Consider the following 12530-nt stretch of genomic DNA (forward strand, 5'->3'; position numbering starts at 1 on the left):
GTGAATGAAATCATGATTTATTGCATACGAATTCTTAAGGTTACATTCAGGATAATGATATAATACCATCAAAACACAAGGAAACAGAAATTACAGAGTAGATATCCAAGTCCAATACAAAGTTTACATGACGAAAAAAAGGTAAAAACACTGAGCAAGTCCATCCCAACTGCTAAATCCGCACGAAATTGTAACTGGGAATAGAGAAAATTAATATATATGAGATTAACGACATCTATATATGGCAGCTGGTCTAATGGTGATAAACAAATTAATGAGGGAAATGTAAACGTAATGGAAGTAGAAATCACCTTGCTCAAGAGAGCTCACGTGCAAACTCTTGTGGTTGCACGTTGGTTGGTACACCGTATCCGAAAGGGACCATCTATGTCTTCGATCCAGACCTCAGGGATCCACTGAATGATGGGCCGATTTGGTGCATCCTTACGAAAGCTCTCAAATAATGGTGAGCTGCATCTCAGTATAAATTTTCTGAGGTTCTGCATTGCAATTGGAGCATTTTGATGCTGCCCGAGTAGGTCCAATAACCACAGTGGGAGGTGCTCTATTTGTTCATCAAAATTATTGGAAACGTCTGTGAGGCACTCCAGCGAGGCTATCTCTGAGGTCCCCTGTACTGTAGAAGGATGTTCCAGGCCCAGGAATTGCAGCATATCAAAATTCTCCACGTGCTGTAACCTCGAACAATTCACTATTTGCAAAGATTTCAGCAAGGGAAAGTTGGATACTCTTTCCAACCTCAGGTTTCTCCCAATGTAGAGTTCCTCAGTTAAGAAGGGAAGGTTCTTGATTTCTCTCAGGTTGTGGGCGCCCACAATTCTCAATTTCTGCAAGTTGGTGGCATGGCCCAGACCTTTCGGAAGAGCTATTAACTCGGGACAGTCCTTTAGCTGTAGGGACTTGAGATGCGGCAACAGCTTAGAGGCTCCTCTTATTTCATCGCCAACCTCTTCCACCACGCCAAACGACCATTCTTTCCAATTGGGCATGTGCCAGATTTGCAGGTATTCAAGCCTAGGAAATGCAGTTATTGCTGAGGCACAGTGACCAAGAAGCTCGGGTCCGACTGTTACGATTGCGTCTGCTCCTGAAATCCGAAGGAATTTTAGTTGGGGCAATAGGCCCAGCGGAGGAAGTTGGGGAGATGATTTACAAGCAACAAGGTGCAAGAATGCCAGGTGAGGAAAGGAGGCACCCAATAAGGATGACATTAACCAGCCGGGAAACCCACTACCAAAGAAGTTGTAGAACTTAAGCACTTCTAGGCTGGATAGAGGAGAAAGGTCGTTGCATATCTTGTTCACATTTTGGATTGCGTCCTCTCCACATCGTGGCTGATTGTTCTCAGCTTCGGGTGGCTGCCAGTGCAAATACAATCTTCTAAGGAAGCAGGTGTTTGCAAGCACTGAAGCTCCTGCTCGTGACCTTTCTAACCTATCTATCCGCAGCGCTCTCAGCTGGGATAGAGATTGTAGCTCCTCCAAATCGCACCCCTGGTTTTGCTCGCCACCATCATCACCGACCACAAATCCTCGAAGATTGTTGAGATGTGTCAGTTTGCCTATTCCTCTTGGGAGATGGCTCAACGGAGTTCCACCGAGGCGAAGGCATCTTAGTTTGCACAAATTTGTGATGGCCTTGGGAAGCATGTGCAAGAATTGACAGCCTGAGAGACTCAATGTCTGCAGATTTTGAAGGCGTCCGATAGACTCTGGTAACTTTTTGACATTCGTTCGATCAAGATCCAAGTGCCTTAAATGTAACAGGTTTCCAATAGAGTCAGGAAGGCTCTCCAGTTCAATATCGTTCAAGTTCAAAACTCGTAGCTGCCTGAGTCTTCCAAATTCATGCTCAATTATCTTTGTTTTGGGACTACTCCAGACAATTAGAGTCCTCAAGCAATTCTGCTTCTTCACTGCATCAGGGATTTCTAGCCTCTCTCCGATATTTGAAATTGACAAGCGACGAAGCTTGGTCAAGGGGTTCGTGGTGCACGTTTTTCCATCACCAACAACAGCACTCTCATCTCCTATCAAAAACTGAGCAAGAGAACGTAGCAGATCGTGCATTGTGCACCAACTCTGATCTGTGTTTGTAGGAACTGGATGTAAAAGATTCCTGCAAATCAACTCTTTATAGTAATCTTCTGCTAAATCTTCTAACAATACATCTCCTTGTGATTTTACAAAACCTTCGGCCAACCAGTATCGAACAAGATCATTACGACTCATCCGACGGTCCTCAGGATATAACGAGCAAAAAAGGAAACATTGTTTAAGATCAGATGATAAATCTTCATAGCTTAAAAATAAGGCTCCTGGAAGTTCTGTCTGAAGTCGGCTCATAGACCATGCATCACTTCTGAGAACGTTATTCCATGCTATGCTGGTTCTCTCCTTCGACCTTAAAACTCCTGCAATGGTCTTGATTGCAAGAGGAAGACCATCACATTTGTCAACAATTTTCATGCCAATTTTTTTTAAATTAATGATCTCTTCCTTCTCGTCATCTCTAAAGACTTTCTTGCAGAACAATATCCAGCCTTCATCACTACCCATTTTGTCAACATAGTGGACCCGTGCTCTCATATTCTTAGCCACATTTATGTCTCGAGTGGTGATCACAATCCTACCACCAGCCGTTGCACTTTCAAAAGGATATCTGAGTAGATCCTCCCATACATTTGCTCTCCATATATCATCTAATACAACAATGAACCTTCTTGAAAGAACAGAGGAAAGAAAGGGTATGAGTTCAGCCTTCGTCTCAGCCTGCCCATAGTTTCCACCTGCGCTCCTAATTATCTCTTGCAGCAACCTTGTCTCTGAAAAAATCTTGGAAACACACACCCATACTCGTATAGGAAAGTTTTCTTTTATTCTTTCATCATTGTATATATTAGAAGCGAGAGTAGTTTTGCCGATTCCACCCATCCCAACAATCCCCAAAATCCAGATTTTTTGTTTTTCTTCTTTGACCACCGACTCTACAAGACTCTGGGTAGCCTCTTCAATTTGTGTCCCTACGATATCAGAATTGGACTCAATTGGAAAAGTCTGACGAGGATTCACTCCGCTCTCTTGGACATATTGGTTAGGGTTTCCTAGATTAGGAAATATTGATCTATAATCTGTAATCTCTTCCAGCCTCTTATTAAGATCTCTAATTTTGTCACCAATTTCATAGCAGAACTTCATACAACCGAAGCAAGAAAATAAAGGGAAGGGATGGCGTACCGCAGAAATGGACTGGCGGCTTTCCAATAATTTGCTGCCTTCGATGATACAAAGGTCGATGATATCATCCGCATCATACATGATATCTTTCAACTCCCTCACCCAATTACTGATGTTTGGGTCTATATGCCTCTTCCGCTCTGCATGTTCAAGAAAACCTCCGATCCTTTCCAGTCTTCTCTGAAGCTTCTGGAGCTCATCCTTCACGTTGAGAATGATTGATGCCTCACCTTCTACAAAATCTGCAAGTTTGTTCATGTATCTTTTCACGAAAGCATCTAAGATCATTGCCATCTTTTGAGAAGGGAAGCTCTCGATACTCTTGAGAGAATTGGAAACTGTGAGGCACCGTGGATCCTTCCAATGAAGATTCAAAGACCCTGTCTTTCAAAGTAACATGAGCAAGGTCAACGGAATCGCCACAGAAAAGAGAAAAGGAAAAGGACTTGAAGGACAACTTGTTGATTAATAAATACTTCTTCCACCATTACATTTTAAAAAAAGAAGAGGACAACTCTATAGCACCAAATTTTCCTAGCCGGTTGTATTGGTTTTATTTAATTAGTTAATGTCGCGCTATAGCACCGCCATTTTGTTAATCTGCTGTTATCATCGACTATTTTGTATTATAACAGCTATCATGACATCCATTTTTTCATAACCAGTAATTTAACTCATAATTCAATTAGGCAAATATTGGTCGATATTTCTGTTATAATAGAAAATAATATCTTTGTAAATAAATAAACAAAAACTAAATTAATTACAGGACCAATATATTTTTACTGAGAGGTCTCTCTGCTGCACATCCTAACATAATCTAAGGGAAAACCTCACAAGCAGAAGAACAGCCCTAAACTGACTGTTGCTAGATCTTTTGCTGGAACATATTCTCCTTAGCTCATCGTGCTAGGGACTAAACGGAACCGTGTTAATTGATCATAAAGTAAGTTTGTTCCATTCGAATGAGTCACTCCATAAGATAATGACTGGATATTCATGATTGGAGAACGGTTCAAATCTCAACTTAAATAAATTAAGCTAGTGGAGAGAAGCAGGCAACGATGTAAACTGGCCACCAACCATGAAGCTAATATAACTTATAGCAATAGTTTCTAATTTTGTTGGATTATTAAGTTTATTATTTTGGTGGAAGGTTAGAGGAGATAAGAAACAATAATGTTGCATCTTTGCTCATATTCAAATCAGATTACTACAAAATTTGATGTATGTAACCTTTCCCGAGGATTGACATATTGATTCAATATCTATAGTGCATCAAATAATAGAGATATTAGCTTGCATTTGGTTAACAGCTACTAATATGGAAAATTTATCCAATGAGTTGTTAGCTATCACGTCCCAAACCCGTTATTAGACTTGATACGTGACAAGGCCGTACGTTCCATCAAACATAACTCTATTAGATATACAAGACCTACCAGATGAATAAAATTATTCAAACTCATCATTTCCAAAATAAATAATTATGATATTATTGAATAATAAGAACAGTCAAAATACTTTTTTTTGGTCCGAAAGTATCAAATATATTTATTGTTTCTTCCACCACTCTCTAGCAAACCCCAAATCTCAGCACTAAGTATCATATGGCTTTGAAAAGAAAAACAAGAGATAGCATAAGCTAACACCACAGTAAGAATCTCTAGATATACACCTCCACAAATAATTAAAGATATACAGTAACAAATAATCAATACCAAAGTATTTATAATTATCATGAAATCACATACCAACAATCCAACACAATTCAAATAAGCAGGAAAATACCCATATGCATCATATATCAAAATTACTGTTCTATGATATTTCATGTAATATCAAATTAACCGTTTTATTTAACAATGATTTCAAATAACTTATTTATCGTGTCAGCACGATCCAGGTAGAATAATGGTTATCTTTCGACTTTGGGATAACCTCCGTCATGTTTTTCGCCCATGATGGGGCAATTAGTAATGTTATATTTTTCGCCATAACAACACAATCGATAATGCTACATTTCTGGATTGTCATAGGGCAACCGATAATAATGCAATTAGCCTAGAATCCATATTCACCAAACAGGTTCACATGCATATCCAATATTTTATTTTTAGCTTTAGACTAACCATGGCAACATTTTCTATCCGTGACGAGGCAATCAATAGCACCACGTTCCGGCCCATGGTAAGGCTATCCACTCATGCTTTAGCTCGTGACTAGCAATTCATAAAAATATGGCTAATCTAAAGCTTTTACCTACCCGTTTATTTTAAGAATTCATATTAATTATATTAAATTATATACATCGTTGGACTAACTTATCGTCCATGATAGGGTAATCGATAGTGTCACGTTTCACGCCCATGATAGAGCAATCAATAATGCCACATTTTCAATCTATAGTAGGAAAACCAATAATAGCATGACTAGTCTAAAGCACCCCACCCAATCATTTAGTTATGCAAGTCTCATTTTATTAATTAAATACATTAAATTGTTCATATTATATAATTCAAAATATTGCTAATTTTTATGTGTAATTTCAAATTTATTTATTTCTATAACATACATGTGCACGTTGGAATCACATATACATATATCAGAAATAATATACAAAGTAAGCATGTAAAGGAGATTCTCACCACTACCGGTGATAAAACCCAAGCAAGGTGCCTACTAGTCCATGTATGCCCCTAACATATTCAAATCAATTTGATATTAATATTTAACATAAATGGAGAAACTAATTTTCCTCATCAAAATCCACAAAATTGATCGTAATCTCCAGGTTTTTCCTAAATTAACACCTAAACTAAATGGCCTTTTACCATAATTAAAAGATTTGGTTGTGGAACCCATGCTAGATCGCTCCTTGTTCAGATGATTGCACCCCTACATAAATTAAATCACTAGATTATAGAGGAAATGAAATGTGATAGAGGGAGAAGGGATAAGACTAGCCAAGTGATGGTGCTTGACATCCCAAATCCGTTCAGATCAGAGTGGCAACCCACTAAACTAGGGACAGAAGTTCGATTTGAGCAAGGAAAGGATATTCAAGACTGTTAATATATCTATTGAGGCAAGAAGAGGATTGATTGGTACAAGAGCCATCATAGATGCTCAACTGGTGGCGACATCAAGGGGATGAAATCGAAAAGGAATGGAAAGATACATCAAACAACAAGGTAGCACAATAGAGGCATGGGGCAATTTAGAGGCGAAGATAAACGGGGCTGAATTCATTTCTGATACAACTTCAATGCTATATGATCTACAAGAGGAGGAGAGGGAGGAAGTATATGCTATATGATCTACAAGAGGAGGAGAGGGAGGAAGTATTGCAGGGTGATAGCGAGAAGCAAGCAAAAGCTTTTGGGTTAATCAAGAAGTAGGCATAAAGATGAGGGTGTGCAAGAAGATGAGGCCTTAAGCTCGACTTCTCCTTGTCTAATAAATTGTTCTTCTTCTATGCAATTCCCATCGTATAAATAAAATAATGAGGAAAACCATGATAAAGAAGCAAAGAAAGTTTGAGTTAGAGAAATTACTAAAGAAAGAGCATTGAAGAGAGTTAGGAGGAGGAGGAAGAAAGAAGAGGCATATGGTTGAAATAGTGTGAGGAAAAAGAAAGAGAGGAAGAGAGAGAAAAAGAGGTGCAGTGGAGCTTACCCAAAAGAATAAGAGAGCCGAGATGGGGGTCCTGGTGCTTTGATATTCAAAGGAATAAAGAAAGAGAGGATTGAAAGAGAGTGCAAAGGGGTGGGAGAGAGATAGAGAGCATGAAGGCAGTCTATATGGAAAGAAAAAGAAAATGAGAGGGATCGAGATTGTATCTTTTGTGCGAAAGAAGGATTCACCTTCCTTCGTGTGTATCCACTATTGGATCACCCATGGCACGGATCCCGAAGAGCTCCATACTCCATCATTCATTGCTTGCATAAATCTTGAAGCAACCAGTGGATAATCCAACGGTGGATTCATGAGAAGGTGGGGAAGTTCAAGTTGCAATTGGAGTCTTTTCCCTCTGCTTACTCATCCTTTTTGAGGCTGACCTCGATTGGATCAGTTTGGGTCCTCACATTTTCTCCTCCTTATTATCCAACAAGGTAATGGAGTTGAGCAGACGTTTCATCGACTCAAATAATACTGGCAAACTTTCTATTCCATACTTCACATTTTTATCTATAGCCTCTCAATTTCTGAACCAACCATTAGCCCTTTGAAGATAGGTCTAGCACCAGTCATGAATTAGAGCATCAAAACCTACAGTCTTGGTTCACATTGTTCAATCAAAAGATATATTCAAGCCTTACAATTCCATCATTAGATAGGCATATGAATTGTTAGCATGATTTTAGGGAATAGGACAAGTAGATGCTCCTTTTCTTGTTTAACCTACATAAAATATGCTTAGGTCTTTTATAAGCGCAAATTAAATTGGCATGGTGAGTTTTAGTTTTTCATTATGTAGAAGCTGAATAATTGTTTCCTTTTCCTTTCTTTTCTTTTCTTCTTTTTTTTTTTGCAGTGTGCTAAGTTGACATTAGTGCTTGCCGGTAATTTTTTTTAATTATTTTTATATTTGCATAATTAATGTTCTTTTCTCTTCTGTTGGTTCTTCATGTGGAAATCTTAAATGTAATCCTTTTATGCTTATTGAATGTTCATCTTCTCTGTCAACATATCTGTACTACTTCTATGAAATTTCTCCTTATCCATATAAACAGTGCTGATGAAATATATTTTTTGTTATTCCTATGACTTTCAACTTCTAGCAATAGGATAAAAAGATAGATTTTCATTCATAATATAGAAGAAAGTACATTTATAATATTAGAAAGCACTTTTTTCTCCAAAGTTAAAAGCTCCACCAAGGTTTGGAAACTAGGTTGTGCTTTAACTTTTTAGCTGGGTCTCATAAGTTGTAGAATCAGTGACTTTGGCTCTAGTTATGATAGTCATGGTCAATAAATAATAAAAAGAACTTGAAAAATACATAACAAAAACCATCATATATTATTTTATATTATATTTTATTGTTCGGGACACTTAGCTTACTATTTATTTACTGGTCTTGGGCCAATTTTAACCCATCACCGCCCCAAACCGGAAAAAAATCTCATAATTTCATAGTGTAATGCTGTGTGCATGTGCCTTTGATGATAGCTTAATAGATGACAATTCTATTAAATTTGAGCTCATTTAGAGTTCAGACCCTTTAATCCACTATTCCCCCTATTCTCTTCTTCCCCTCTAAAAATTCTCGCAAAAACTGCAAAAAATCTCTTATATCTAGAGAAGCTGTACCTTTATGAAGAACTTTTGGAAATGGACATGCATATTTTTTTAACATGCAAATTTTAAATCTAATTTTGAGAAATTGAATTTTGAAGGTTAGAGTCATCACCTTTGAGGAAGGACCCTTCTTTAAGCTTAAACTGTCAGGCCCATTGGTAGCCAAGAAGGTCCATTGCAATTGTGGAACATCAGCACCAAGAAAAAACTTTATGAATTCACAGGCTGGAATTCATCTGTTTGTTGCTGTGTTGCATCGCCTGCATGGGATGTAGTTGCAGTTGGCTGTTCTGATGGAACGATTCACATACACAACCTGCGTTATGATGAAGATTTAATTTCATTCACCCATTCTACAAGTGGTGCCGTGACTGCTTTATCATTCAAACTGGTAATTTTTTCAGCTGAAATATTGTTTAAAGGACAAGTTAGAGTTAATGAGGCACCATATTTTTCTAGAATTATCTTTAATTATATAATAATTGTTTTAAATCCCTTTAAAATATGAATCAACATGTGATTATTTCATCTATATTTAAACCATTTCGTTTTCATCGTATAATTTCTTGTGTTGTTTTCATACATATGAAGAGCTACACTTAGCTTATATCTAATGTTAATAAAGCAAATGCTTTGGTTGTGTTATTGCACTAGAATTCATCTCGATCACCTCTCCTTCAGTTTGGGAATTTATAAATATGTGTATTTCGTATAAAGCAAGCGCTACCTTGTTTCTTTGTCTTACTAAAATGCTGTTAGGGGAAGAATCATAGCAGAGGCAGCATGGTTGATTGTGACTGTCCTATCAACATGGCTGGACTTTGGCGTGAGGCGTTTCTCGCTGTTATAATTCCACCATCTTTGTTCATGGACCCGTCTGTCTTATCTTTCTATGTTCTGTAAAGCAAACAAAGAGAAGTATATCAACCATAAGTTGGAGCGTGTGTGCATTAATTCATGTAAATAAAAAAGTTCAACACAAGTCTAATTGTGAACATTTCACTGATCCATAGATTATGTCCGTCCATCATATGGCTTCCTCTTACGTCACTCGTGCATTGCATGTGCTGATCTTGAGTCATACTTGTGTACCAGCATATCATTTCAATTAATTGGTTCCTACTTTGAGAGATGTGCTTGTCAATTAAATTTATCAAGTTTAAATCTGGAATTTTGGGTTAGACATCTCATATAACGACAGGAGTAGATGAATTTAAATAAGTAGGACTTGAAAGCTAGACATGTTCTAGAAACTTCATATTGACTCCTTCATAGAGCAGGCAGCACCGGGTTTGGACTCAGTTAGCCCAAGTATGACCGAACAGTAATTAAGCACATAACAAATTTAAAAGTCAAGTTCCATTAACAAAAAAAAAAAAAAGAGGCATGATTTGCCAATATTGTTGAATGCATTAGTGAACCACTATGATTGCCTCCTATCTAGTTTCTATCCTTTATCATAGTGGCTTTCATTAAAACATCCATTACTATTACTTACACAAGATTTCCCCAATTCTTAAAAGACAAGACCAAGTCATCCCCATCAATGGTCTACTTATCTTTGTAATAGAGCCACATTTTAGAACTATACAAACATCCAGATACAAATGCTGAATTAAATTTTTTGCTTCAGTGTCTTGTTATTCTTGCAAATTTCGATATGGATAAGAATCTTAAATCCGCAAGTTCAGATTCTAATAAAATTTTACATGCTGATATACTAATTGGAACAAGAAAAATAAAAAAATATCTTCCTACAATTACCATAATATCCATATATCCTATTCTCACAAGTGCATGACACCATCATTATTGCTCAAACAACCCGAAAGCATAACCACTTTCAACACTTCAACAAGATTTTCTGTGGTCTCACTGACATAGTATGATCACACGCCAAGAATAGTAAGCTACTCCATCCACCACACTAACTCTACTTGGTACATTCTTCATCAATTCACATATGAAGTTAAATTTATACCTAGGGCCTGTTAGGCATGATTGATTTAAGAGGAGGGGCTAGATGGATAAGAGGAAGGGCTATTAGATGGATTGTTGTGATACCACCAGCAATGAATTGTACATAATTTAGGTCCTTTTATTATGTTTGTTTTGTTTAATTTAACTGAGTTAATGAATACAAACCCACTTTTGCTTAACATACTTCTTTTGATCTCATTTAAAAATATTAACTTGAGAGAGAATTACAGGAATGTGTTTACTGGATGAGGGTGTGTACTTGTAAAGGCTTTACAGTATAAAGGCACATCAAGTACAATTTCTAGTGGGAGCTTACCCAAGCCTCGCAACCTTAAGCAATATTCCATTCATGCTGAGGTATCTGTGTCATACCCTGTAGCTAATAGCAAAGATGTCCCAGAAATAAAATTACAACTTCAATCTAACATTCTAAACTAGTAAAAGAAAGTTTACACTGGACATTTATTGCTGATTAAGTTTTACCACTTAAGTCTATATTGCACTTGTCAGTACCCCTTTATTGTCTCTGGTATATGAGCCATTGGGTATTCATCCAAGTTTTCCAGCAGTACATTGCAACAAAGATAACATTGGGTATATTTATTAAAAATGACAACAGCTCCTAAGCAATATAAATTATATCTTGGATGTTTCTCTTTTTGTGATTGATCTCTAAAATGATGATGCCGTAAAGATTTAATACAGCAGCTTCATAATTTTCTTCTTCCCTTCTATCCTTTTTCATACTTCTCCCAAAACAAGAAGACCTTTATTCACTTACCTGAAAAGGGACCTGCAGTGCGCCTTTGCCAGCAGTTTTACTTTGGTTGAGATCTTTGATGTCAAGATCAAAGTTTTTCCAATACCAAGATGGCATCTGCCAGAGATGCAATTAATAATTTGAAGGAATACACCTAAAGGTTGGGTAGACTTCTGTCTGTCATGTTGTGCCTTTTTGGAGCAAAGTGATTACAAGGCATTCTAAGGTAAGCCTAATGATCTAAACATTGTCAAAATTGTGTTTTTTTATGACTAATGCACGACATTGTACCAGAGCACGATTTCTCTATGGACTTTATCTGTTTGTTTTTATAGTTTTGCCCCTTCTAGGTTGTTGTGTTTCTCGTTTTGATCTTAATAGGCAGAAACAACTGATCTAGTACAATCTGAGCAAAATTTAATTTTCATTTCATGCCTTCTCTATGACCAACCAATTAAAAGCTACCAAAAACTCTGAAATATTACGAACTAACGCCGACCAAGTTTCAATATAATTTCTTGATTGGAGGCGGAAGAAAAAGAAATCAAAGCCAAGAAAGGTTCGAGAACACCGACAATGAGTACCTGGCGAGCTAATATTCGGTAGGCGGCCTTGATCTCCTTGTTGTTAGCGGACCGGGGAACTCCGAGAGTCGAGTAGTAGTCCGCCGACGCCGTGATAACGTTCGCGAACCAACAAACGCCGCCAGCCGAGCAGTCCCCGTTTCTCCTCGGGCTCTTCCTCTTCTTGAAGTGGCGGAGCGAGAGGGAAGGGTCGGCGGGGAGGCGGTGGTCGAGGGAGGAGGGGCGGAGGTGGCGGCAGCGGGAGAGATCGGGGCCGAATCCCCCGAGCGATGGCTTGGAGGGGCCGAAGGAGAGATCGGAGAGGGAGAGCGCCATGGTTGGACGCGGGGGAGGGGATGGGAACGGAAAGGTGTTTGCTTTTATGGACCAGAAAAGAAGCGAGAGCGTACCTGAGGAAGGACTGGAAGGGTCAGAAATAACATTCGCTCGAGCGTCAAGGGGAGGATATTTATGTCCGGATCATGATATACAAGAAGAAAGAGGTTTTATTAACGGACTAATGCTGGGTGCTTGCAGATTTATCTATTTTTCTGGTAATACATATAGGCTGCTAAATATTAAAAGAGAATTTTGTAAAAAAATTATAATTATTTTTCTCACTTACAGATTCTATATTGTTTTTCTATGTTTGCAGATCCTGTACAA

General features: G+C 37.9%; 1 protein-coding gene across 2 annotated transcripts; it reads right to left on the reverse strand.

Annotated features, from left to right (window-relative positions):
• On the reverse strand, positions 1–12309 carry LOC113461997 (putative disease resistance protein RGA3). Of its 2 annotated transcripts, none has more exons than XM_039131604.1 (5): positions 11886–12309; positions 9289–9458; positions 8674–8877; positions 312–3637; positions 1–194 (listed from the first exon to the last, which is right to left on the reverse strand). In XM_039131604.1, the coding sequence occupies exon 4, from the start codon at positions 3549–3551 to the stop codon at positions 327–329; it is 3225 nt and encodes a 1074-aa protein (XP_038987532.1). In that variant the 5' UTR covers positions 3552–3637; positions 8674–8877; positions 9289–9458; positions 11886–12309; the 3' UTR covers positions 1–194; positions 312–326. The 2 variants fall into 2 exon arrangements, with proteins under 2 accessions (XP_038987532.1, XP_038987534.1); XM_039131606.1 differs by having other exon boundaries at positions 312–3641.
• Between the last annotated feature and the right edge of the window lie 221 nt (positions 12310–12530).

This window comes from Phoenix dactylifera, chromosome 1 (assembly GCF_009389715.1).
Source record: "Phoenix dactylifera cultivar Barhee BC4 chromosome 1, palm_55x_up_171113_PBpolish2nd_filt_p, whole genome shotgun sequence".
Classification (NCBI taxonomy): domain Eukaryota; kingdom Viridiplantae; phylum Streptophyta; class Magnoliopsida; order Arecales; family Arecaceae; genus Phoenix; species Phoenix dactylifera.

Coding starts and splice junctions, on each gene's coding strand:
- LOC113461997 (XM_039131604.1), bottom strand. CDS start 3,551: ATGGCAATGATCTTAGATGCTTTCGTGAAAAGATACATGAACAAACTT.